Genomic DNA, 27,338 nt, shown 5'->3' with positions numbered 1-27,338 from the left:
ATGCGTAAGGAATCGGGTTACTATTAAAATATAAATAGAATATATACTGTGCCTTGGAGAATGCACTGCTTTTCCTTTCATCAATGCGAACATTAGGAGATGGTAATTTGTCAAGATCCATTCAAAGCGACCATTCACACAAAGTAAAAAGGACCACTGAAATTCTTCAAAAAGGAGGTGATATTTTATTGATTACAATATGTATTTTGAAACCTATCATGGAGTATTAATGGAAGCCCTTGAATATTTTTTAAAAATATTTATTCACTTCTAATTCTTTACTTCTTGTGTAGAACTCACACGATCTTGTTCTACACCAACAATAAGATAATACAGTCCTCGCCTTATCACGTGGTCGAGACGTTTCAAAGCGCTTCACAGAATATATTGTAAAGTGGATCATCCATGTGTTTTGTGGGCAAAATGCAGCAGCCAATTGCGCATGGCAGTGTCCCACAGACAGGCATGGATTGCAGAAATACCATCAAGGAACAATGTAAACTGTGTGTGTTTGGCTGCCAAAGAAGTTGATGTTAACATTACTGCCATTGAAGAAATGGTTTGAAGCTTCACATAGGTTTAATGATCAATAATGCTTGAGAAATGTGAGACACAGCGTGAGGTGTCACATGAGACATACAAATACTGTAGTTTTTCCAAATTACATAAAAAACAATACAGTAACCAGAAATTATTGTGACAGTGGACAATTCAATTTTCCTTCTGTTGACTTCCAATAATTTTAAAGGAAGTCATGAAGCTGTTTAAAAACTATTAGATACTGTTGAATTTCTGTTTAACAAATACCAACTATTTTGTGAAGTATTAGCAAATGGCAATGAGAATAATGTTTGCCACAGCAAAAATAGTCATTATAATTTGTGTGAAATTATATCAGGTTTATGCACTAGTCATTAAAGTTTTTTTCTTTTGTGTGTGTGAGCCAATCTGGCAATGATCACAACAGCTTTACACATCACTGAAGTGTGGTGAAATGTACTTAAAATAATCTGGAACTCATAAATCAATTGTTATAATATATAGGTGCAGCGAATCAGGCACCAAAAACTTGTGTATTATGGTTTCTACATTATTATGAATAGAACAAAATAAAACATTCTTAGCCTTGATTTGCTTTACTTTTACCAACAACAACACTTGAAATAAAATGTTAATGAGAACAGTCGGAGTCTTTTGGCTGGCGAACTTCAGAGTAGGTGTTGCATTACTAAGTGAGAGAGAAACATCGTTTGAGAAAATAGGACATGTGTGTGTAGACATGTTTGTTGGCATGACCACTCAGACCATGGTCCTTGTCTGTGTACCACTGAAACCAGAAGAAACATGAGAATCAGCATTTATTCTTTCACAAAGCAATTTTAAACACAGTCATTAGTAAAATGCTTTGAGACGTCTCAACGAAGTGATAAGGCGCTAAATCAAACGTAAGGATTATTATTATTATCACTATTAAATAATTAATAGTACCGTTATTCATATACTGACTTATATTGGGGAGCGTTTAACAGTTGAATATGAAAAATGTATAAGAAAGTGGTGATCTCTGAATAAGTTTTCCAGAGAGCATTAGCCCACAGTTTACCATTGCGCTGAAATCCACTCCATTATCAACAAGAGCTTTTGAGATCTGTGCAGCTTGCTGGAAATGAACGTTATCTGAAAGACAGTAAAGTGATCTCTTAGAGTCTGTTTGACATGTTAAGGCTGTGGTAAACACCTTCCACTTACATTAGATGAACATCATGACACATTAAAAAGAAAATGCCACTGACATCTTTTGGAAGCATTATAATGCATTAAAATTTACACATGCCGTGTGCGTTCAGCGAACATAGGCAGAAAATGACTCCCATGCTAAGTGGGATGCTTAATGCTTTGTAATGAAGTATTATTGCTTGCTCAGTATTTGCTTCGCAGATTGGTTTCCGATCTTGAGTTTAAATATAACTATCATTTGCCTAAGCTATTGGAAGATACAGAATGATTTGCAAATGCTTCAAGCCTCACCATCTGCTGTTCCATGGATGAGAAGATAATCAACCAATTTAAAGTTCTCAGCTCTTTGCATCACAGTAGAATTCTGCAAAATGATTTCATTAAAAGTATATTACAAGATGTATATTATAAGTATATTACCATATACTTATAAATTGACCATTTAATGCAGAACGTTAAAGGATTGTCCAAACTGTAATGACATGACACTAGTGAGTTTATTTCAGATGATAAAAAGAAAATGTGTTTCACCCACAGAAATATACAGTCAATTCACTGTGAAGCACTTTGATAAGTCTCGAAGACGTGAGGCGCTATATCAAATGCAAGGATTATTTCTTACTGTTATTAGAAAACAAAAGCACCAAATAATTTAATTAAAAATGCAAGGATTATTTTATGTAGCAATAATACATGAAAATAAAAACATGCATTAGTCCAGTTTGAGTTCAGGTTCAAGATAAAATGCATAGCAAAAGTTTAAAATCGATAATACTAATAAACCCATTTAACTGATAAGAGTAGGAGACCCGTTAGATAAATATATAAATTTTAGATAAATGTAAATGTTATCATTATTATTAAGGCTTTGAGTTTGTAGATTCCTAAAATAACTGGAGGTTACTATTCGAAAATTGTACTTGCTGAATGAAAAAAATCGTATATACTTGAATAATATGTTAATTGTGACTGACCCGGTAGAATTTAAGATTATCAGCTTCAGTTGGGAGTCCCATATAACGCTCAACATACATCGCATCTGTAATGTTTGAAACACATCTTTAAAGAAAGTTTGTAAGCAAAGCTTACACATCATAAACGTACATACATTCACGTGGTTTTGTTTCTTAAAAAATATGTCTTTTTTTATTTCACTGATTGCAGTAATTCCACACATTTGTGTTCTCTGACTTGTGACAACAACTCAATTGTTTACTGAGAAACTTCACCCAAGGCCAGTGGGAATCTGGAACTCTCTCTCTCTGTCCCAAAAGGCTGCAGATTATGGCTGGATCCATTCACATTTTCAGGACTGAGGTGGATAGATGTTTGTTGGGTCAGGGGATATGGGGCAAAGGCGGGTAATTGGAGTTGAGGTACAGATCAGCCGTGAGCTAATAGAATGGTGGAAAGGCTCGAGGGGCTGAATGGTCTCCTCCTTTTCCTATGTTCCAAAGTGTACCAACCATGTATCTACAGCACGCTGCTTGTTATTTGAACATGTATTGAGTATATTCTTCTTGTAGTTAATACAACGCATGCCATTCCTCACTCTGGGCCATGATATGTAGTATTAAATTGCTTTCTATCTTTCAACTTACACATACATTTGAACACTACAGTTTGCTGCAGTCAATAATGGAGAAGAAGATCGCAAAGTTCAGGTTAATCAGGAATTGAAACTCCTAACGTGTGGGTTATTGCACAACTGAAGATCCCAATCTTACTGGCCAGCAGCAAACGCACAATTCCTGCCTTTACCAACGAAACCACTTGGGGAAAACCGATGCACATGTGGACACCACACATTGGTCTTTTCAGCCGTGTGACAATGATATGACGCTCTTGTAGTTTGCATGCTTATCTTGTCTGAGATTAGAACATACCATAATATGTCCAATTTGACACAGGAGCGACCGCCATTCCACACTTGAACACTTTGCTCCCGGCTCCAAGTACCATAGATGTAACATAGCCTCCATAAGACTAAAGGGGATCGAAAACATTTGGTTACACATCAGTGACAAAACACTGATTCATTGATAGTGAATTAAATGGGTAATGTTTAGATTCGGAATCCTGTGATTGAATGATTGACAGTTGAGATAATCAAAGGAGTTTTGCGATTTTGAACCAAGACTTTTTGACCAATTGAGTCAACCTTATTTTATAGTTCCTAGTGTTGCCGAACATCAAAGAGATCGCAGGACATCAACGATTGTAAAAGGAATAAGAACTTACCCATCCCCAAATTGCTATTCTTTTCTCATCAATATATCCCAATTCAATAAATTTTCTACAAAGAAGCAAAATATTTCATTTTTTTTTAAAAGTGTAAAAACGATGGAAAATGGTTCAGAACTATATGACAGCGCTTTCTTTATCCCTCAACGACAATTTATACTCGGGGAATGTTTTCAATAATTTCAAGCTAAAAAAAGCACGTACTTTTTTTTGGTAAATTCATAGCATTGAACGATTCTGTACCTTGTTGCTCTAATTTGATCCTCCACTTCATACGTGCCCAGCCGGCGATACAGTGAATGCATTATTTGGTCACCTTGGAACCCGCTACCCCGTCCATCAAAACTGGCGACAATAATATCTTCTGAGCTGGCAAGATACGTTGCCCAACCAATGGAAAAACGAGCGTCCGCTTTCTGACTCGCTGGTCCCCCATACCTACAAGATAGATCATGGCAATAGATTTATATCACAATTCTCTACAAGTGAGAATAAAACCACCAAACTGCTACCCCCCTTTCCTGGATTATTCCTGGAGAGTCAATGATTTTTCCTACCATCACTCGTTTATCATTAACCTTACCAAATTTTTTCGAGGCTGACTGACTGAATGTGCAGGTTGACAGGTTTTATGTCACTATTCAGTCAACTCAGTAGAGCTTGCTGCTTTGTGGATGTTGTATGATCATTGAGGAACAAAAGCGGATGAAGTTAGAACATTTTGTCCACCAAATACACAGACACTACACTTTACAGTATATTCTGTATACTGTACACTTTGAGGTGTCTCGATGATGTGAGAAGGCGCTATATCAAATGCAAGGATTATTCTCATTATTATTATCTACTCTAACAGTAAATAATAAAACAAATTGGAAGAGCTGCTCTCAGACAAAGTTGCCATTAGAAAGCCAACAGAGGGCAGTATCTGCAGCAATGTATTGTATTGGGACAGAATAGATAATACCAATGATCATCTGTCTCCCTGCATTGTTCTCTTTAAACATACATTAGATGCAGAATACAATTTTCATTCCTACTGTAAGAGCAAATGTGTGGCACTTACAATGATATGTTAGATCCCTTTGCATCTCATTTATAACTTGTCATTATGAGATTGATTCTGCAACACAACAATAGTAATAATTTAATAATAATAATCCTTGCATTTGATATAGAGTCTTATCACGTCTTTGAGACGTTTCAAAGCTCTTCGCAGAATAACCTGCAAAGTGATTGACTGTATATTTTGTGGGCAAAACACAGTAGCCAATTGCACAAAGTAGAGTCCCACAAACAGTCGTGGATTGAGTGTCAACATTTTTTTGAAGGGATTATTACCCTCAGAAAAGCGATTCACCAATCGACCAACAATCAGATTCCTACTTACTGCTGGGTTAACAGAGGCGCGTGTGTGGAGTAAGGAAACTTGCCCAAGGGAATTGAACCCTGGTCCTCTCACTTGCGAGGCGAGTGCTCTACCAATACGTTGCAGGACCCGACAATAAGTACTTTGAAACATCTACTGATGTAAAAGCCGCTATATACTTACAAACCCAGATTCTCACTATGCCATTTTGCTAGTTTTGGAATTTGAGGCAAGACATTACAGAGGGAGGTGGGAGCAGGAATATGTCGCAGCTGATTTAATTGCTATCAATCATATCTAGTAATGACACAAAACAACATCCTCGATGCTCTTCAGAATAGGTTTCAGAATTGCTTAAGGAATTGACTTACACGTCAATGAGGAGAGGATACTTTTTCGATTCATCAAAATTTGGTGGAAGGAACATTTGATACCAGTATTCTGAAAAAAAACATTTAAAACATTTGACATGATTGCCATTAGCACTAGACAATTTGCGTTTGAATAGGACATAAGATCAAACACCACCACTTTTTAGTTTTTACTTATCTGACGTTAAGCAAACATTTTTAATGGATAATAAAAGACACTTCCCCATCTATACACACTTATCTGTCATACTTTTCAGTCCTTTCAAACCTACACGTTAAACAGTAACCAGTTATCAAACAGAATTTTGACAACTGCACCTTATGGTTTCCGATCAGCTCGCGTTGTGCAGCAAATTCAGAACAAATCACTTTCTGCCACATTTCATTGTTTGCTATATTATAGCTTTGGGATTAGATTTACTTTGGAAAGAGTACTAAACTGCATCACTCACAGATAATGCCATTGAGTGTTGACCTCAAGTGAGAAATGTCCTCGGTACATAGCCTTTACAGCCTCTCAGTGTTTGATTAATAAAGTGAGGATTCTCTTATGGATACTAGTTTGGGTTCCTGGCCACTTAGAGAGCTTAGGAGAGTTGATGGCTGATGGCTGATGTAACGTTTCTCCACACAAACAGGGTGTAGAGAACAGGCTATTGCTGTGGTCAATTAGATACCAGAGGGAAAGAGAAATAGGAAGTGAACAGGAAATGGAGAGGACCGGGGATTAGTTCCAGATGAGAAGGGGCCAAGGTTCCACATGGCTTTGTTCACTGTGAACAGGAGACATTCTGCCTCACACCAGTCCTAAGCGCTACCTCAGGTCCTCACCAAATAGGGGAATCATTTACTAAATAGAAAATCACAGCTGACACACCAGGTAAAAGATGACAAATTGACTTAGATTGAAACTCTGTGTGTGTGTCAATGTCACCTCGCCTGTGGTATAGGGATGTTGTTACTCATTTCATAATTTATTTGATAAATAGGGATTATTTGCTCATTGAGCACCTTTACGTTACAGTTATTGACAGCAGCAATAATTCCAGTACAGGTTGCAGCATTTCTGATACTTTCCAGAATAAAGTAAGCAGGAACGTGTCCCTCCAGGGAGAGAGAGCGCATTCCATTCCAACAATCTCTCACTGGGATTTCCAGGTGTAGAGGGAGGCCTGGAAATCTCAGCTTGGTTTGGAGACTCTTAAGCAACGGTGATGGGATACGTGTCAGACACCCGACTGATGCGGAACCTTGGATCTTTAACAGTGAGTTGTAAAATGGTGGCAAATATTGCCTTGAGACACATGAGACAGAACAAAGGTTGCCTCTGGTATCAGAATGCCAATATCTATCTGTTCCGTATTGTGCTGACGACTTCAGTTCAACACAGCCATTAACACAGAAGGTTTGACTCAGGTAATGTAGACTTAGATTTCACAACACAGTTTAGTAAAGTGTTACAATTTAGTTATTCTTAACTGCTGATATTTTTTTCAGGAATATTATTACAATTAATTTTTTTTGTTTAATCTTTGCTTTGCTGATTGACTTCAGATTGTGGGTTCACTAGTGAGCATAGCGTCAATAGTAGCTATTATAATCATCATAATAATCCTTGTATTTGATGTAGTGCCTTATCATGTTGTTGAGACGTCTCAAAGTGCTTCACAGTAAAGTGTAGTGTGACTGTATATTTTGTGGGCAAAACGTGGCAGCCAATTAAGCACAGCAGTGCCCCACAAACAGTTATGGGTTGAGTGACCACACTATTATTTTTTGATTTATGCTTCTTTTACACCTGGAAAATTAGCTATAGCTTTACTTTCAGTGGTTTAAACGTATTTAAGGTTTCTTCTAACCATTGTACTTACTTGTGCCGTCCAGCTGCAGAGATTTCAGTACTTTTGTAGGGATCTGAATCTTCCTGAGCTCGTCTTCCAATTCTTTATTGTCTTCGAGAGTTTTTATTTCTTAAAATAAAACCCATGTTTTTTAGTTTTACACACATCTAAAATGGCATCTTACTCTACTAATGATCAGTATTTACTTATTTATTGTTTTGAAGGGATTATTACCCCCGGAAAGCAATCTGCCAATCGACTAACAACCAGGTTCCTACTTACTGCTGGTAAACAGATGTGTGTGGATTAAGGAAAGTTGCCCAATGTTTCAGCCTTGTCCGGGAATCAAACCCAGATCTTCTCGCTTGTGAGGCGAGTGCTCTAACCACTGAGCTACAGGGCTCCATAATAAACCATTTCAGACTTCAACCATTTCAAAGATAATAAAATTAGATTACCTTGATCAGTACTGGCATTGTAAAGCTTAACACTAGGTACTCCAGGACCTGAATAGTGAAGAATGAACATATTAGAATGAACGAACATGCTTATTGATTTGCTGCATTTTGTTCTTGGTTTTGTTTTCTGTGATCACTGTCTGGCCAGCTTTCCCGCTGCTTGTCCAGCTAGGACCGCCCGCCGCGTTAAGGATTTGGCTGCAGGGTTAACAGGAACTGAGGAGGAGGATTCCCTGCTCCCAGTGACTAGTCGGCCCTTCCAGGTCCTGCCGAGGAGGCAGGCTGGGTTGTGCTGTGGACCCGCCTGGCTCAGGAACTGGACTAGAGACCGTCACAGAGGGCTGGTTCGATTCCCACATTCATTTGGCAAATATGTCACCTTACCCCCTTACATTCCCCCCCATCCCCCCCAGGAGGAGGATAGTCTGGGATAGACTTACCATAACAATACAACACATAATATTTAGCACTTTTGCTAAAGTATGCAGAGTAATATTGACCCCTATTCACATCCAGATCACAAGTGATGCATTTCTTCTCAGATTGATTTCCAATTCCAATCCTAGGGAATAAAAGAATGGAAAATAAAGAACATAAGAATTTTCTGGCGAAAGAAGATCAAGATCCATCTACAATGCGACTGCCGAGGAGGCAGGCTGGGTTGTGCTGTGGATCAATAAGCATGTTCGTTCATTCTAATATGTTTGTTCTTCACTATGCAGGTCCGGCAGGTTTGGTTTTTGAATTACTAACACTGGGATTCTGTCATTGATAATTGCAAAGGTAATTAGAATTGATGGAATGTCTTTTGTGAACCTACACATGGAAATCCCAGAGCTAGATTGTTGGAATGGAAGGCGGGCGCTCTCTCTCTCTCTCCCTCTCTATCCCTGGAGGGACTCATCCTGCTCACCTAATTCCGGTAAGTTTTAGGTGCAGGTTGGCAAGAGCCAAGGCTTGGGGAGCCCAGAGTATGTGTTGGGGTAACGGCTGGAGTGTAACCAGCTAAAACGGCTTATGCCTGGTTTCCCAGGAAACAAACAGATAGCACAGTGACAGATGCCACAGTTCTTACTTTGTCCTTCGTTACATCAGCTGACTTGGAAGGAAACAGGAGCAGATAAATTTGGGCGCTCTCTCTGAAATTATTTTTAATCTCTCTTTAAGAAAAGTAACAAATAAAAAAGCACATTAAATATTTATTCCTTTATCAACTTTTAACTATTAACATATTGCTTTCAAAACATACTTATATAAGTTTCTCCTCCCCGGATAGCCTTCATGTTCATTGCTGATGTAGTAACTGCAAATAAGATAAGATGTACAATGAGGATCAAACTACTACTAATAATGATCTTTGCCTTTTTATACAGCGCCTTATCATGTGTTTGAGACGTCTCAAAGAGCTTCACGGAATATACTGTAAAGTGAATTGACTGTATATTTTGTGGGCGAAACGCGGCAGCCAATTGCGCACAGCAGCGTCCCACAAACAGTCTCATTATAGGTTTGGAGAAATTAAACCTGCCGTCTACACTCTGTGATTCTAAGGGGAGAAGAGATTGAGCCTCAGAATGTGAAAGCTGTTAGGAGGATGATAGATAGAGCTTATGCCCTAGGCTCTGCGAAGCTGTGTAGGAGTTTGAATCTGTATTCCCAGCTCTGTTGGCTGTGTAAAGGGATTAAATCTTACCCCAGGTTGTGTGGCACTGTATATTGGTGGTTTACTGCTAAACTAGTGCGCAATTGGCTGCCACATTTCGTCCACAAATATTACAGTCAATCACTTTACAGTATATTCTGTGAAGCGCTTTGAGGTGTCTCGAAGACGTGATAAGGAGCTGTATGATAAATGCAGGGATTATTATTCTTCCTATATCAGAGTGCCCAAACTATACCAATTGTGGAGTCCTGTAGCTCAGTGGTTAGAGCACTCGCTTTGCAAGTGAGAGACCTGAGTTCAATCCCTGGCAGGTCAGGGTGAAACCTTGGGCAAGTTTCCTTACTCCACACAGAGCCTAATAATAATCCCTCCAAAACCAAAAACAATAATAAATTGGTCATTTTCAATCCATGACTGTTTGTGGGACATTGCTGTGCACAATTGGCTGCCGCGTTCGCCCACAAATACACAGTCAATTCACTTTACAGTGTGTTCTGTGAAGCGCTTTGGGACGTCCTCCCGACGTGCTATATCAAATGCAAGGATTATTATTATTATTAAGTACTCCAACATATGGTTTTCAGCCCCTCATGCTGTAAAAGGAGTTTGGCTATAAAGCCCTCTGGAAAGCATTTTAAGAGAGACGTAAAAAAAAAATCATAAAAAGGATTAGCAGTTATGTTTAGTTCAATCAATATAAACATTTATGGCCGAAATAAAGTCAAATATTCAAATTGTCTTTGTCAGACAAGGGATAATGCTCAACCTTTGGATTTCATGTTGTTGATAAGTTTTATCTATTTTTATTGCGTTACTGTATTGAATCGGTTGTTAAGGGTTTCGATCCACCTTCTACGTAAATAAGATCATAAAAAAAAACTATTGTTGGTTATATATTCAGAGGTATACAATCCTACAGCGAGGAGGTAATGCACTTGCACAAGATTTGGGTTAAGCCATAGTTTGAGCATCTGGTATATTTGGGGCACTCTGATATAGGAAGAATAAATAATAACCCTTGCATTTATGATACAGCACCTTATCATTGTTGTTTGAGATATCTCAAAGCCCTTCATAGAATATACTGTCAAGTGGTTTGACTGTGTGTTCTTGGGCGAAACGCGGCAGCCAATTGCTTACAGCATTGTCCCACCCCACAAGCAGACGTGGATTGAGAATATAAAAGCAATATAAAATGGTGCAACCTAGATTCGTTAGGATGTTACCAGGGATGAGAGAAGCACAAATTAAGGTACAGTACATGGCATTTGAACAATGGAATGTGTTGTTTTGAGGAATAGGCTAGAAATAGCATTTCTTTTATTCTCTTTAAACTTACAGGGTGTCCTTTGTCAAGGCATTTATGCTTATAACCTCCCATTTTCCCATGGTAATTGGTGTGGCCTAGAAATGAAATGAAAGAGCATTGATTTAAATCATTATAATATTGTTACAGAAATCATTTTTTTTTTACAAATTGAAAAGAATAAAATTTGGTTTACGCACTTTAGTACCAGTCACATAGTGAATGTGATTATATCCCTCAGCATTGCTCATTACTTTGTAGAAATTTGTGTCGTCTGAAGTAAAGAAAGGTTCTGATGGACGAAACTGCAGACAGTGTGAATAATCAGTAGAACAATTTCATAAAAACAGTTGCTTCTGAAACATTCTTTGATCATAAACATTTTAAACAACATTTAAACCATTGGTATTTTTAATGTAACCTATTAATGTAGCATTTTAAATATCTAAATGTTAGCTATTTAAGATATATATATATCTATAAAGTATTCTAACTGATGCTACTTACTTTACCAATCCACCCTGTGGAACTTGTTTCAATAGATGATTGTTTCTGGGGTTTAATAAAAATAAAATTGGGATTAAAGTCGATCACATATCTCATTTCTGTACTTCTGTATTCTACTATTATTATTACTACACAACATTATCAAGGACATCTGAAACAATGTGGTCCAAATCACTCACCATTTTACAATCCCAACTGTCGGGTGCAACAAAATCACAGATGACTAAACTGGAATAATTCTGTATTCGTTTAATCCATTGGACAGCAATCCGTTCATTTGTTACCCATGTTATGCTACTTAGATAATATTCACTGCAAACAAAAGAAAGATGTTAATAATAATAATAATCTTTGCATTTAATAATCTTTTTGACCCTTTCGAGACGTCTCAAAACTCTTCACAGAATACACTGTAAAGTGAATTGAATGTATATTTTGTGGATTGTAAACCGGATGTAAAACAAAATTCTTCTTTGGTTAAAAGGCTTACCTCGACTTAATATTATCAGGAACTGGAAGCTGCACATTCGTCATATTGGTGGTGTCTACAACAAACAACTTAACTGTAGGAATATTCGCTCCGGCCTGATTTTAGGAAGAAAGCAAAATTGAAACATTTTGTTCGGGTGTTCGCACTAATAATTAGTACAATTGTTCTACTTGAGAGAAAATTATTATTTACAGAGAACGACCATTCATGAAGGTTTGTTGGTCATATCAGACACAAGTATATTCATATTATAATATTATATAATAAAATAATAAAAAACACCAAACATCCTTGTATAATACATAATTTTATTAATTTAATTTAAGGGTTATATTATTACAAGGACTTTTTTTGTGTGTTTAGAAATACAGGCATTTGAACCAATAAAATAAACCAACAGCTCTGTGTCTGGCACTGCTGTTTGTCAAGGCAGGAATGTGAACAAATATTTTTTAAAAGAAAACAATACACAATGTCTTACCTTGGAATATGTAATCTCTGTTGTTTCTGGATACTGCCCATCACCGTACGTTGAATACTCTATCAGAGGAACCAGTGTGTCATTGAATTCACCATAAGCAAAAAATCTCCCACCGGTTGAGCACCATAAAGCAGAATTTGAGCTAAACATTTCCTCTAGAAGAACAGGAGAGACACCATCAGTTTTCTGGTAATTGCAGGCACTATATGAACAGCAACAATAATAATCCTTACATTTGATACAGCTCCTTATCACACCATCGAGAAGTTCCAAAGAGCTTCTCAGGATATATCAGGGGAAAAATTGTATGAAATTATTAAAGGTGTAACTTTTAAAATCTTGATGAAATACAATATTATTAGACCTCAACTTACCTTCATATAACCAGTCCGGGATCCCATTGTAAATCTTATTTTTCTCCCCATTCTGTGTTATTTGTATGGCAGCACTTTTAGGTTCAGATTTCAAATATATATTATAATTGGAAACATAGACCTGAAGGGAGAAAGTATTTTGTTGAGAGTTTCTCTCAGCATTTTACAATAATTATAATAATCCTCGCATTTAATGTACCCCTTATCACATCTTCAAGATATCTCAAAGCGCTTCACAGAATATACTATAATATATATATATACGGGAATTGAACCCAGGTCCTCTCGCTTTCAAGATGAGTGCTCTAACTACTGAGCTCCAGGACTCCATATAACTCGATCAGTTCCTCACCGCAGCCCCCCAGCCTTGCTTCCCCCAGACCACTCTGGCCCCCCAGCAAACTCTCTCCTCCTTAAAGATCATCATCCTCATCATATTTTTAAAGAACAAAGAACACAGTTGTCTAGAAATACCACTGAAAGTGACCAAAAGTGGAAACATTCAAATACTCCAAAATATCCTTCTACGATTTTGTGGATTTAATATATTTAACTTGCTGACATCCCAAGGTATTTTTCTCAAAACTTCAAATTAGTTTAGTCTAATAAGCGTTATTGATTAGTAACACTAAATTTTAAACAGCTTAACGATTTGAACATTCAGACTTCAATTGAAGTAGTGAAAGGGATATGAACCAACCAGTTTGTGACCCACTGTGGACCAGGTGATGTACTGTATCGTGTGAGGGAGCTTGGCGTCAGACACAAAATTGCTGAGGGAGAAAAATCACACGGCGAAACATCACCTTATCTTGTCATAATAATAAATAATAATCCTTGCATTTGATACAGCGCCTCATCACGTCTTCGAGACGTCTCAAAGCGCTTCACAGAATATACTGTAGAGAGAATTGACTGTATATTTTGTGGATGAAATGCGGCAGCCAATTGCGCACAGGTCATGCAGTAATAATGATGTACATGCAGCAAGAATAACTAACCCAGTACTCAAATCGTAAATGGAGTAAGATGCTGTGTAGGAATGCCTCCAAGTCTGTGAGCAAAGTAAGAGAGAATTAAGTGTATTGTGTATGGTGTAGAATTATTAGAAGCAGGTATTCCTATTTCTATTAACATTCTGGGGAATTCATTTTACATTCAGCAGAAATAATTCTCTATATATAACAATGTCAGTACAGAGAAGGGTGTTTGGCTCATTGGCCGGTATTGTGTTAGCATTTCACTTTTCCTACTCTTTCCCCTCACCATACCCTTATTTTTTATACAGATGTCTATCTAAAACTCCACTTTGTAGTTTTACAAAGAAGCACAGGTTTAATATCTGCCACATGTCTTCTCAATAAAATAATAAAAGTAAAAACCTTGAAATGTAAAAATATAGCGTTACCTTTGTGTAGTTGCTTTCAAGTAAAATAAACTTTTCATCAGGTGACAGTAAGTAATCATCAGATTTGACTTGCTCCTATTAGAATGAAAGTTGACGACATGTTTTTGGGATGAGCACAAACTGAACCTTCCATTGCATCCTACCTACACATGAAAATCCCTGTTAAAGTCATAGCTACACTTGTCATTATAGGCACAGACTCGCTTGCCTCTGTATCTACAATTGAATTACCAGAATGCTGAAGACATCAAATTGCTAGATTGTCAGAGATGGTTAAATTGAAGTTTGTTGTTTTCACCAGGCAGCGACCAGTGATTTTCACTACAGCGTTACTTGCAGGTTTACTTATTATAATAATACTTTGCTACTTTAGATATTTTTAAATGTAATGGAAATGTCGCACCCGAAAGATATCAGTAAAGTGTCACCGGCTGATTATCCTAAAAATATTTTATTCAAACACATGTTTGTTTTGTTAAGTCATCAAACATGTTGTCATATCACAAACCTTTTACACTATAAACAAGTGCTGTACTTACAAAAGTGCTGTTGGACAGAAGGGTGCTCACAGTGTCTGTATCAATGTTATAGAGCAAGATATTTCCGTCGACGTTTTTATGTAGGTATTCGTTCTCTGAAAATATTAATATTGAAATGATATCAAAATATTACTCATCACAGTGATTTAGAATAAAAACATGTTTCAGGATTAGAATTCTATTTTAATTTTAAAAAATGTGAAATGTGCTAAATAAATGTAAGTTGTATTGTAACTTGTATCAAGTTACTAATATTTTTCCAGTGTGAGGAAACCCTTATATATGTGTTTATTGCTGTATGAACCCAGATCAATTCCTGCTCACAGACCTTTATCATTGTTCTTAAAAGCCTGATAAACTTTTGAGATTTGTGCACATCAACAACAACAACAACAACAAGATTCCATTTATAAAGCGCCTTTCACGTCAGGAGGACGTCCCAAGGCGCTGCACAGTTGGGTCATGAGCCGAGCAGGGGGGAAATGGTCAGGGTGAGGGGAGGGAAGGGAGGGAGGGAGGAGGGGGAAATGGTCAGGGTGAGGGGAGGGAAGGGAGGGAGCGAGGAGGGGGGAAATGGTCAGGGTGAGGGGAGGGAAGGGAGGGAGCGAGGAGGGGGGAAATGGTCAGGGTGAGGGGAGGGAAGGAAGGGAGCGAGGAGGGGGGAAATGGTCAGGGTGAGGGGAGGGAAGGGAGGGAGCGAGGAGGGGGGAAATGGTCAGGGTGAGGGAAGGGAGGGAGCGAGGAGGGGGAAATGGTCAGGGTGAGGGGAGGGAAGGGAGGGAGCGAGGAGGGGGAAGAGAGTCGAGAGGGGAGCTGAAGGCACGGTCAAAGAGAAAGGTTTTGAGACCGGCCTTGAAGGAGGAAAGGGAGGAAGCGGCGAAGGCACTGGGGATGGAGTTCCAGAGCCTCGGGGCTGAGAGGCTGAAGGCCCGACCACCGATGGTAGGGCGGTTGGGGCGGGGGACGTGGAGCAGACCGGAGCCAGAGGAACGGAGGGTACGGGCAGGTAGGTAGGGGGATAGTAGGTTGGAGAGGTAGGAGGGAGCAAGGCCGTGAATGGCCTTGTAGGTGAGGATGAGGATCTTGAAATCAAATCACATATCCTTGAAACTATAGGTCAAAAAACGTCTAAAGTGCAAAAAGCTTTTGCAGCAATTAACAAAAGGACTATTGCATAATACATTGAAGCCTCAGTCAATGCAAGTTGATCGAGAGTTACCTGAGATCCATCGGACGTTGTGGGTTTTGTACTTGTAAATGTCGTTGAAACAATCATCTAAAGTGAATTTTGGACGTCCATCTTTTTCTTGTTTTTTTAATGCAAAGAAAGAAAAAAGCAAAATTGGTTTGCTTGAAGCATAATCACTGTAGGAAACTGATATATAAGAAACATTCATTGCAACCCAACACGAGTTAGAACAGGGTGTTCCAATAGGCGGCCCGTGGGCCACATCCGGCCCCCTGTCTCCATTTCATCTGTCCCACCTGCTCGCTCCTCCACCTGTAAATGCTATGTCATGTTTCTGGAAAGGAAAACACAAAAATATTGCTTATGTGGCCCGCGGATGTTTCTCAAATAGGGTATCCAGCCCTCAGCAGCCAAAAGGTTAGACCTTTTTTCACACAGCGAATTGTTGGGATCTGGAATGCATTACCTGAAAGGGTAGTGGGAGCCGATTCAACAACAACTTTTAAGAGAGAAGTAGATGGATATTTGGGGAGGACAGGATTGCAGGGCTATGGAGAGAAAGCGGCCGGTGGGATTGAGTTGCTCTTTTAGGAGCCGACGCAGACATAATGGGCCGTATGGCCTCTTTTTGTGCAGTATGATTTTATGATTCTATGATTATGGTTATTGTTCATATTATTAGCCACTGATTGTGGACCATGCAATGAAATGATCACATATGGATTAGAGGCAATGACAAATTCACAACAAAGAGAGGAGTATGTCTGGCAGTATACGCATTTAGGAATGTCAAATACAGTGTCCCAAAGTGGATCTGTAATGCCTCATAATCCTACATAGTTTTTCCAGGGATAATAATCCCTTCAAAATAATAATAATAAACAACCCACGACTGTTTGTGGGACGCTGCTGTGTGCAATTAGCTGCCGTGTTTCATCCACAAAACACACAGTCAATTCACTTTACAATTTATTCTGTGAAGCGCTTTGAGACGTCTCGAAGACGTGATAAGCCTCTATATCAAATGCAAGGATTATTATTATTGCTCCTGTGAACCACAATGTCCTAAACACAATTTATCTGCAAATAAACATGGAAGACAAACATTGGAGGAAAGCTAGCGAGAGAGTTGTCAGCATTCCTCAGTGTCAGTGACAGAGAGGGGGTTAATGTCTGGTTAGATTTTTTTTGCAGAGAGTCTAACAATACACACTGAGCATTATTCCCCGAACCTTCTGTACAGTAACTACTCATCACATCACATGCTGCCGAGGGCAATGGCTGCTATGTCAGTGCTCTATGTCGTACTGTGTTGCGACTAATTCCTTGAGACAGACAGACTAGATGCAGTTGAGTCATTGTTGTCTAACCCAGCAAGGGAAGAGAGGTCCACCACTGTTTGACACATTTATAATCCATTATTTTAGTCCCAGCAAAGACTTACTGATTAAGATGAGGTGATGTATCTTGTAATATTAGATATCTTGTGTCTTGCGATCTTATAATAATAATAATCCTGGCATTTGATACAGCGCCTCATCACGTCTTCCAGATGTCTCAAAGCGCTTCACAGGATATACTGTAAAGTGAATTGACTGTGTATGTTGTGGGTGAGATATATCTTGTGTATTAGATGTAGACAAATATAAAAAATACTACTTTTTAATGCAAAACAGCAAATTGCATGAATTATTTAGTCAGGTAACAAAATAAATATATATATTTTTAATTTAAACCCCTGTAAAAAATATGCAGCATTACTACCTCTGATAGCACAATGAATAAAAAATATTGTTCAGTACAGTGGGACACTGCTGTGCTCAATTGGCTGCCGCAATTCACTTTACAGTATATTTGTGAAGCGCTTTGAGACGTCTTGAAGATGTGATAAGGCGCTGTATCAAATGCAAGGATTATTATTATTAATATCTCATTTGGAGGAGAGCCTCTGATAATGCAGCACTCAGCCAGCACGGTACTGCAGTGTAAGCTAGACTGCGAGCTCAAATACATTTCAAATATAAGAAGCTCACGTTTCACACACTAACCACTCCACACGTTTTACAAAGTTAAAATAATTCATACTCCAAAACGAAACAGTTCTCAGTCATCCACGTACATCAGAATATACAAGAGAATTGGAGTTTGACAATAAACAGATTAGTTTTCTCCTGATGCAGAACAGTCCTGAATTCTGGCTCGGTTTCAAATGCAATTCTCAAACAGAGAGGAGGATGTGTAAGATTGGATATTGTTGTGTTGTAACCCATACACTCTCTGGTCACTCATTGTAGAATGTCAACATGTTAGAAACATTTATGCTTTCATTTTTTGAAAGTTTTGCTGTATTCTATATCAATAAGTCACAATTGAAATCAAACATGTCTGTCTCTGCTTAGCACTTGACAACTGCTGGGTTTCACACTTTTATGTGTTAAGAATATGAGAACAAAAAAGGTGTCCAAGTCACCCTTTATACACTGGACTGGACCATTTTTATTAATTATAATGAATATTTTTGCTGACATTTGAATTCAGGCAAAATTCCAGAACTTTTCCTCTCCAAAAGCAAAAAGAATGTCAATTATGGCCAGAGATTTTAGTCTGGCAGCACATGGAGCACATTTGTTCAACATTTTAAAATGTTTTGTAGTTTTCGTAGTGTTCTGTCATGTGTTGGCCGAACTTTGGGAAGCCTTACATGGTTTTAGAAATATGTGATGATATAACTAACCACTCCAGCAATATGCAAATATAATATATTTTTTATTACTTATCGCAATAAGCTGTAAGCAAATTGAACAAAAAGATTGTAAGAAGGTAATGATAAATGATAAAGCAATCAGAAGAATGATTAAACAAAGCCACACATAATGTTGTTTAGGACATTGGTTCACAGTAACTAATTGATATACTGATCTATTGAAGATTAGATAGTTTTTCCCTAATTAATAATTTACAAAGAACAATTTATTCTATTTTTAGGCCGAACAATACGGAATATACTACAAAGTGAATTGACTGTGTATTTTGTGGGTGAAACACGGCAGCCAATTGTGCACAGACAATTATGCACAGCAGTGTCTGTCCCACAAACAGTCGTGGATTGAACAATCAAATTATTATATATTTACTTTGAAGGGATTATTACCCCCGGGAAAACTATTCGCCAATTGACTAATATCTGATTTCCTACTAACTGCTAGGTAAACAGAGGCGTGTGGAGTAAGGCAACTTGCCCAGTGATTTGCCCTGCTGGGAATCGAAAACCAGGTCCTCTCACTTGTGAGGCGACTGCTCTACTTGCTTTACCACTAAGCTACAGGACTCATTAACCTGACTTCTGTAAATATCGTAAGGTGGTTTTGTAAAGGTTATTTATTAATTGACAAAGCAAGATGAGTGAACGAGGCCTACTGAACTTACGAGAAACCCTGTATTTGTCCAAGAGGATCCATTTAGTTTCTGTAAGACAGGAAAAACACCCATAAGATTACTAGATATAAATATATCAAATGGACTGCTGTTGGTTGTGGTTTACAGGGATGGTAGCAGACAATCAGATTCAATTCACATGATGTTTCTATATTGTCTATATTGAACCCCAAAGCATCTCACTCTATACGTTTGATATCGATAGCAAGCTACGCAGTTTTAACTGGTTAGACTCCAGCTGTTACCCCAACGCACACTCTGGGCTCCTCCCAGGCCTTGGCTCTTGCCAACCTGTGCCTAATACTCTCTGGAATTAGGTAAGCAGGTGTAGTCCCTCCAGGGGGAGAGAGAGAGAGAGAGCGCATTCCATTCCAACAAATATCTCTAGGATTTCCATGTGTAGGCGGGATGTATGGAAATCTCAGCTTAGTTTGGAGACTCTAATCATGGGGATAGTTTGCTGCGTGTGTCAGACGCCCAGCTGCCCCGAAAACACTAGGTCCACTGCCTATTCAGGTGGATATTAAAGATCCCGCGGAGCTATTCGAAAAAGAAGGGAGATTCTCTCTCCTAGTGTCTTGGCCAATAATCCCCCAAATAAAACTGGCCACTCACTCTTTGGCTGTCGGTGAGATACTGCTGTGCACAATTGGTTGCAGTGTTTCACCCACAAAATATAGTCATTGAGCTTTACAGTATATCCTGTGACTTTTTTCTATATTATAATTCTAATACTATAATCTATTGCATTGTACATTACCCACTAGAGATAGCTTTAATTGTAGGTTCTTGTTCCAATATTTATTTGTTAATATTTCCAACCAGCTTTGGAGGCTTCAAATCAAATCAATAAAAGTCAAATCTTGAAACAGCAATTAGAATCCAGGGTAGAGCCATTCATGTCCTTTCATGTGCATCCAACCAACTGTGACAGTAAGAATGGCCACCAGCTCTATCTGCTTACAGTACTGTGTATAAATGCGATGCAAATCCACACTCTGACACAAGCTGCAACTGTTCATTCTAAAACAAACAGCGAGTCCATTGGAAAGAACCGGGACTTCAGAGAAATGGTCATAAAATGAGGTGGGTATAAGTGACAAGACTAGAAACCGTGACAAGTATCTGAAGGCACTGCCTGCTTGTGCTTATATTTGTTTTGCAAACGGGTTTCTAGCTGCAGTAGATCTGAAGGCCTTCGGTTGTTGGCCGAATGGCACAGACCACGCGGAATGAAAGCTACAGGTATCAAATATTTCCCCAGGACGTGTTTTGCAGCAACAGCTACAGTCGGCAAGTTCAGTGCACTGAGCAGCACATTAAGAGTGACATAATGGGAACAGACACAGCTCTCCACAAGCTTATTCCTATTTTGTTCCCCATCAGGTTTTGATAGAGACAAGTCTACAAATAAGAACTGGAAAGGCTTTGTAACTCTCTCTCTCCCCCAATCCCTTCGCCCCGTGCCCCCCCTCCTTCCCCTCTTTTAGATCACGATTGAAGGTTTTCTTCTTTGACCGTGCTTAGTCACCTCCTCACTCCCCCCGGCTCAGTGTCAGGCTCTGCCACTGTTGAGCGCTTAGGGACACTGCCCCGTGTGAGGAGCGCAGTGTATGTGCAAACTGTTGTTGTTGAAACCATAACAATAATCCTTGCATTTGATACAGTGCCTTATCACATCTTCGAGACGTCCCAAGCAGCTGCACAGAATAATAATAATAATAATCCTTGCATTTGATATAGCGCTTTTCACGTCAGGAGGACGTCCCAAAGCGCTTCACAGAACACACTGTAAAGTGAGTTGACTGTATATTTGTGGGCGAACGCGGCAGCCAATTGCGCACAGCAATGTCCCACAAACAGTCGTAGATTGAAAATGACCAATTTATTATTGTTTTTGGTTTTGGAGGGTTATTATTAGGCTCTGTGTGGAGTAAGGAAACTTGCCCAAGGTTTCGCCCTCTGCCTGGAATTGAACTCAGGTCTCTCACTTGCAAAGCGAGTGCTCTAACCACTGAGCTACAGAACTCCACTCCAGGACTGTGAAGTGAATTTACTGTATAGTTTGTGGGCAAAATGCGGCAGCCAATTACACCCACAATGTCCCACAAACAGTCGTGGATTGAAGTGACCACATTATTTTTTCTTTTTTTGGTGAAGGGATTATTACCCATGGAAAAGCGATCCGTCAATCGACTAACAACTGGGTTTCTACTTTCTGCTGGTAAACAGAGGTGTGTGGAGTAAGGAAACTTGCCCAAGGTTTTACGCTGCCCGGGAATTGAACCCGGGTCCTCTTGCTTGTGAGGCGAGTGCTCCAACCACTGAGCTACAGGACTCCACGTAGTTCATGGCGACATACGGTCAAGTAAACTCACTGCTCGGCATCAGCACTGCGAGGGGCACCACGATAGCCACTACGATGACAGAAGTTGCCACAATCCCCAGTAGCACTTTTAAGAGGGTCTGAAAGAGAGAGAGAAACCAAGAGAGAAAGAGAGAGAGGATATAATGCACCAAATCTGCTCTAGCTAATCCTAAAGCAGGGAGATACACCAAGCACCCCAAACAGCAATCGCCTGAGAAATCCAATTTCAGACACGCAATAATAATAACAATATAATAATCTTTGCATTTGAGACAACAACAATAAAATTTACAAAATTACAACAAAATTACATGTGTAAAGCACCTTTCACGTTGGGAGGACGTCCCAAGACACAGAACGGTCGGGGATCAGGACCTAAGCGTGGGGGTGGTGGGGGGACAGGGTTTGGATGAGGGAGGGCAGAGGCGGCTGAAGGCACGATCCAAAAGGAGGGTCTTGAGTCGTGCCTTGAAAGAGGAAAGACGTCTCAAAGCGCTTCACAGATATACTGTAAAGTGGATTAACTGTGGGAGAAGCGTGGCAGCCGATTGCGCACAGCAGCGTCCCACAAACAGCCGTGGATTGAAGTGATGGTGAATCAACACACCACAGTTTCCCCCCTCGCCCTCCCCCTTCTCTCCCCTAAAAAAAATATCCATTAGAGCAAATAGAAAATTCTGCAGTTTTTGTGTTTGCGAATCTGAGGGAATGAACTGAAGAGAAGGGACAGGACACGTGCTCCAACTTTCAACCCCCCCCCCCCCCCCCAGTGTAACTCTGTGCAGTGTGTGTTTGCATTATAAAGCGTAGAGAGAGAGAGAGAGAGAGATAGAGGCAGCTTCAGAGCTTCACTGACCTTCATGTTCGGCTGAAGTCTTGTGCTTTTGGTGGAGATGAAACCTTGATGGTTCTGAGTCTTGTCAGATAGTGGTAAAGGCAGAGGCAGGACTGAGACACAGACGACTGCTTACACACTAGCCTGGCTCGCAACACACATAGCACACTTGACAATAGCTCTAATGAACCTAATGAAGACGAGCAAACATTAATAATTTCTCTGCACAGCTTTCATTGAACGAAAAAAATCCCCCAGCAAGTTAATGGTTTTGCACATTTACCAAATACCAGAAGGTAAATCAATCGATCGATAGCAAAGTGTGATCCTTTGTCAGGGAGTGTGCAGTGCAATAAGACAAGGAGGCGGGTTAAGCAAGGAATAAAGATAATCCTAAAAATGCTCTTTGCTCAGGCACTGAATTGGAGTCAGCAAATGTGGCTGTCGGCAAAACAGCTGTTTTCACCACAGTTACTGTAAGGGCTGGAGTTAGGGTTAACATAAACAGCACTCACCATTGAGACACTCAGCAGTCTTATGTTTTTTTGGGGGATGGGGGGTAGATTAGCAGGAATGTTATTTAGTCTTTAACTCTTAAATGAACTGTGCAACTGTATTCCGCAGAGCCAGGTTGTGTTATGACATGAAATGTAGAAAGAATGTCATTCCTAAAGTACCGTCTTCACAGAGAGGATTAGCAGCCTTCCTTCCTCTGGTTCTTGCTTCCTGCCAAGTTTGGGTTCGGTCCTGGTTAGATTAACTAGTATTGAGGGATTTCTAGTGTGGAGAGAGGAAAATATGTAAACTTGCTCCCTCCCCTCTCCTTCCCCCACAGTGGGAATACTCAGAGTGAGCTGCTGTTCCATGGAAGCATGTTACGCATGATGTTCTTTATACATGGAGGATTATCGCAAAACAACAACTATTAGAACTTTCTAAAACTAACGCTGATTAGTTTTTAAATAACACCTTTCTAATAGGTGTTGTTATTTAAAAACTGACCAGGGTTTGTTGGTAGAGAAATCTCAATCCAGATCAGTTCCAATTAGTGGAGTGGAAATTATAAATCCCAATTCCTCGCTTGCAATTACAATCCTGCGGGAACTCATGTTGCTTAACAACCAACAGTATTTACACAGCATCAGGAAGTTCTGTTGCCACTACTTTCAGGAAGGTTGCAAATCATGTTATTGGAATGCTGCACCAGATGCATAATCTACATATTCAGGTGCAAACTTGCCCATTCTTGTGCCCCAACACTTATCTGGTTACTACGTCTATCTTTGAAATAGAATCCCTGTAAATAAACATCCATCTTCTGAACAATTTCCTCTTCGTTAATCTTTAATACCTGTGTTGTTGGGGCAGGCCAGACGAGTCACTGGGGGTAGGGAATCAATTCCTGTTAACCCTGCAAGCCAAATTATTAATAGGAAGGGTGGTTCTTATCAGAAAAGATGGCCAGATACTGTTCTCAAACTATGTGGGTTTAGCTGGTTAGACTCCAGCTGTTACCCCAATGCACACTCTGGGGTCCCCAAGCCTTGGCTCTTGCCAACCTGTGCCTAATCTTCTACGGAATTAGATAAGCAAGATGTGTCTCTCCAGAGAGCGAGAGAGAGAGCACATTCCAATCCATTAACTCACTTTTTTCTCTCTGTTTTTTAAAATCTGGATTGGAATTGGATAGGTACTTAAACAGGAACAATGTGCAGGGCTGTGGGGTAAGAGTGGGGGAGTGGGACTAGTTGGTAGTTTTTTTTCGAAGAGCCAGCACAGGCACGGTGGGCTGAATGACCTCCTTCTGTGCTGTGAGATCCTATGATTGTATGATCTGGCTGATGAAGAAAGGGTTACATTTGTCATGTGGGAGCAGTGGCTGTGCAGCTGTATATCCAGCAGAACAGCAGGGCTTTGGCCGATGGGGAATGAAGACAGGACAATGTTGACAGATCTGAGAGCAATCCAGCACTCGATCAGAACTGGTAGCTTGTCTAAAAAATACCAGACGCAGAGTGAATAAATCGTTCAGCTGTTTGGTTCAACTCTGCAAAGCAAATAGTATCCATTCCTTTGCATTACCCAGACTTACATGAGACACTTCTCATTAAACCTCTGAGTCACTTGAAATAAGCATCTGTACTTAATTGTGGTCCAGCGCCTTGGGACGTCCTCCCGACCTGAAATGTAATCTTGTTGTTGTTGTTGTTCATTTCCACTTTTATCCCTCTGGTCGTTTTGAATAAGATTCAAAAAAACATGCTGTGAAAAACATTCTGAGACAGTTCACTTAAAGCCTAGTTGTTTTAACGTTCTTTCTTGTTCTATATAAGTCTGGCAAAATCAAGGACTTTAATGTTCTTGGGATGAGACACTAAACCAAGGTCCCGTCTGCCTGTTCAGATGAACCTTAAAGATCCCCCAGCGATATTCAAAAAGAGAAAAGAACTTCTCTCTTTCTCTCGATGTCCTGGCCAACAACCCCCTCAAATAAAAATTGGTCACTAACTCCATGACTGTTTGTAGGACACTGCTGTGCGCAACTGGCTTTTACGTTTTGCCCACAAAATGCACAGTCACTCCACTTTACAGTATATCCTGTGAAGCGCTTTGAGACATCTCAACGACGTGATAAGAAGGTAGATCAACTGCAAGGATTATTATTATTATTATTGTCGATGTATGTAAAGATATTCTGATTCTGGCTAATGAAGTAATGATAGAGTTGGGCGAATAATAAACCAAGCAATTCATTAGAAGCAGAGATGGTGTGAACAGAGGCTGTGGGATCCAGGAAATGCTCTCACACTGACAAAGAGAAAGCCTTGAGAAGATAACAATATTCTTAAAGATGTCAGGCAGAGGCTTTAAGTGAATGTTCTACTGTATTTTCTCCTGATACAGCAGGGCTTTACTTTAAATTGGGTTTGACCTGGCTTGTTGGGAGATTGATTTTACTTTGTGTTAAATCATTGTGGAGTCCTGTAGCTCAGTGGTTAGAGCACTCGCTTTGCAAGTGAGAGACCTGAGTTCAATTCCAGGCAGAGGGCGAAACCTTGGGCAAGTTTCCTTACTCAACACAGAGCCTAATAATAATCCCTCCAAAACCAAAAACAATATTAAATCGGTCATTTTCAATCTACGACTGTTTGTGGGACATTGCTGTGCGCAATTGGCTGCCGCGTTCGCCCACAAATATACAGTCAATTCACTTTACAGTGTGTTCTGTGAAGCGCTTTGGGACGTCCTCCCGACGTGAAAAGCGCTATATCAAATCAAGGATTATTATTATTATTTGTCAAGCTATGGGCTTGTTAAAATGACAGAAAGAAGCCAACAGAGAAACCCTGAACTACATTGGGAGAGATTACACGCAGGGGAAGAGGCATTCTCTGGTCTCTGGAAGCACTTCGGGACGTCCTCCTGCCATGAAAGGCACGATATAAATCTAATTTGTTGTTGTCGTCAGATTTGTAACCTGGTTTAGTGCCCTTCCCCCCATTCCCCTTCCAAGAAAACCTCTCAGAAGTAAAAAAGCATATTTTCTGTAGCATATATGTCAAACATTTTTTATGATTTAAAAACTTTGTATTAACTAAATATCAAGTGTTATAGAATTCTTTACTGAAATGTACCGCAAACCACACAATTATATTTTTCATTATATGGGGATGGGGGGGGGAAATAAACCTTTGCTTATTCAGTAGATCAGCTCTTAATTTATCATAGTCGCACAGTATTAAGGATTTAAATGCAAATAGTCAGCAAAGGGTTTATAGTTCAGGAGCCAAAGGTTTACAAATTGCAGCTCCTTGACTGTAATTAAGGTGCAGGTGATAAATACCTGATCATGGAGTCCTGTAACTCAGCGGTTAGAGCACTCGCTATGGTCTTTCACATTTGTGGCCTTTCACAAATAACATACGGTAATTGTCTTTGGCTTTGAACACTACAGCTGTTTTACACCGAGAAAGCCATAGTGCTCTTGTCATTTTGCCCACACCTGGTCATTACATTTAGGACTGGAATAATATTATTGGATGTCTTTTGTTTCCCATTGCAAGTTTGAATAGGGGATAGCAACAAAGTAAGAAACTTCTCTTGCTCTTCTCTCTTGCCTTAATAGTGTTCATGGCTTTGTTCAGGTGGTATACCTTTAAAATACATTACAAATTAAATGTGTGTTTATGGTAAGAACATAAGAATTTGCTGACGAAAGAAGGCTAAGGTCCATCTAGTTCTCCTTCCACTATCCAAACAGTTACCTGACATGTCGTGTCCCAAACTATATATGGTATAATTTATGATTGCAGGGAAATGCAAAATATTGTCACAGTTTCTAAACCACACATGGCAATATGGACATTTTAACAAAAAAAAATCAACATTTAATTTTAAAGAAAACAAGGTTATTAAATAAAACAATTTATTTCCAACTGTATTTATCTTGTGGCACCAGAACCAGAGAGGAGACAATAAAACCGAAGCCAGTAATCACAACTGGATCACGCGAAGCATTCAGTATGGAGCTATTTGAGGTTTAAAGAGTTTTTGCATTTGTGACAGCCAGTCCTAACAACAACAAATTACATTTGTACAGTGCCTTTCACGTCGGGAGGATGTCCCAAGCCGCCCCCAACAGCAACACGAGAACTCAACTAACAGCTCAAGTAACAACACAAAAGCTGGAAGTTTTTTTTTTACATTTTTTCCCAACTGCAAC

At 39.5% G+C, this 27,338-nt stretch overlaps 1 protein-coding gene across 2 annotated transcripts; it reads right to left on the bottom strand.

The window, feature by feature from the left end:
• Positions 1 to 162: 162 nt before the first annotated feature.
• On the bottom strand, positions 163 to 22,953 carry LOC103176370 (fibroblast activation protein, alpha). 2 transcript variants are annotated; one of them, XM_007889846.2, is made up of 27 exons: positions 22,637 to 22,953; positions 21,791 to 21,878; positions 19,404 to 19,442; positions 16,008 to 16,094; positions 14,789 to 14,883; positions 14,250 to 14,324; positions 13,843 to 13,895; positions 13,542 to 13,614; positions 12,842 to 12,962; positions 12,468 to 12,622; positions 11,987 to 12,081; positions 11,676 to 11,808; positions 11,497 to 11,541; positions 11,190 to 11,294; positions 11,023 to 11,087; positions 9,270 to 9,323; positions 8,461 to 8,582; positions 8,021 to 8,068; positions 7,593 to 7,691; positions 5,722 to 5,791; positions 4,225 to 4,419; positions 3,979 to 4,033; positions 3,624 to 3,723; positions 2,712 to 2,776; positions 2,029 to 2,101; positions 1,604 to 1,677; positions 163 to 1,327 (listed from the first exon to the last, which is right to left on the bottom strand). In XM_007889846.2, the coding sequence occupies exons 1-27, from the start codon at positions 22,640 to 22,642 to the stop codon at positions 1,229 to 1,231; spliced, it is 2,289 nt and encodes a 762-aa protein (XP_007888037.1). In that variant the 5' UTR covers positions 22,643 to 22,953; the 3' UTR covers positions 163 to 1,228. The 2 variants fall into 2 exon arrangements, with proteins under 2 accessions (XP_007888037.1, XP_007888038.1); XM_007889847.2 differs by lacking the exon at positions 19,404 to 19,442.
• Positions 22,954 to 27,338: the final 4,385 nt, after the last annotated feature.

This window comes from Callorhinchus milii, unplaced genomic scaffold (genome assembly GCF_018977255.1).
Source record: "Callorhinchus milii isolate IMCB2004 unplaced genomic scaffold, IMCB_Cmil_1.0 Scaffold6, whole genome shotgun sequence".
Taxonomy (NCBI): domain Eukaryota; kingdom Metazoa; phylum Chordata; class Chondrichthyes; order Chimaeriformes; family Callorhinchidae; genus Callorhinchus; species Callorhinchus milii.
The sequence above is the reverse complement of the archived record's forward strand: the minus strand, read 5'-3'. Positions and strand labels throughout refer to the sequence as shown.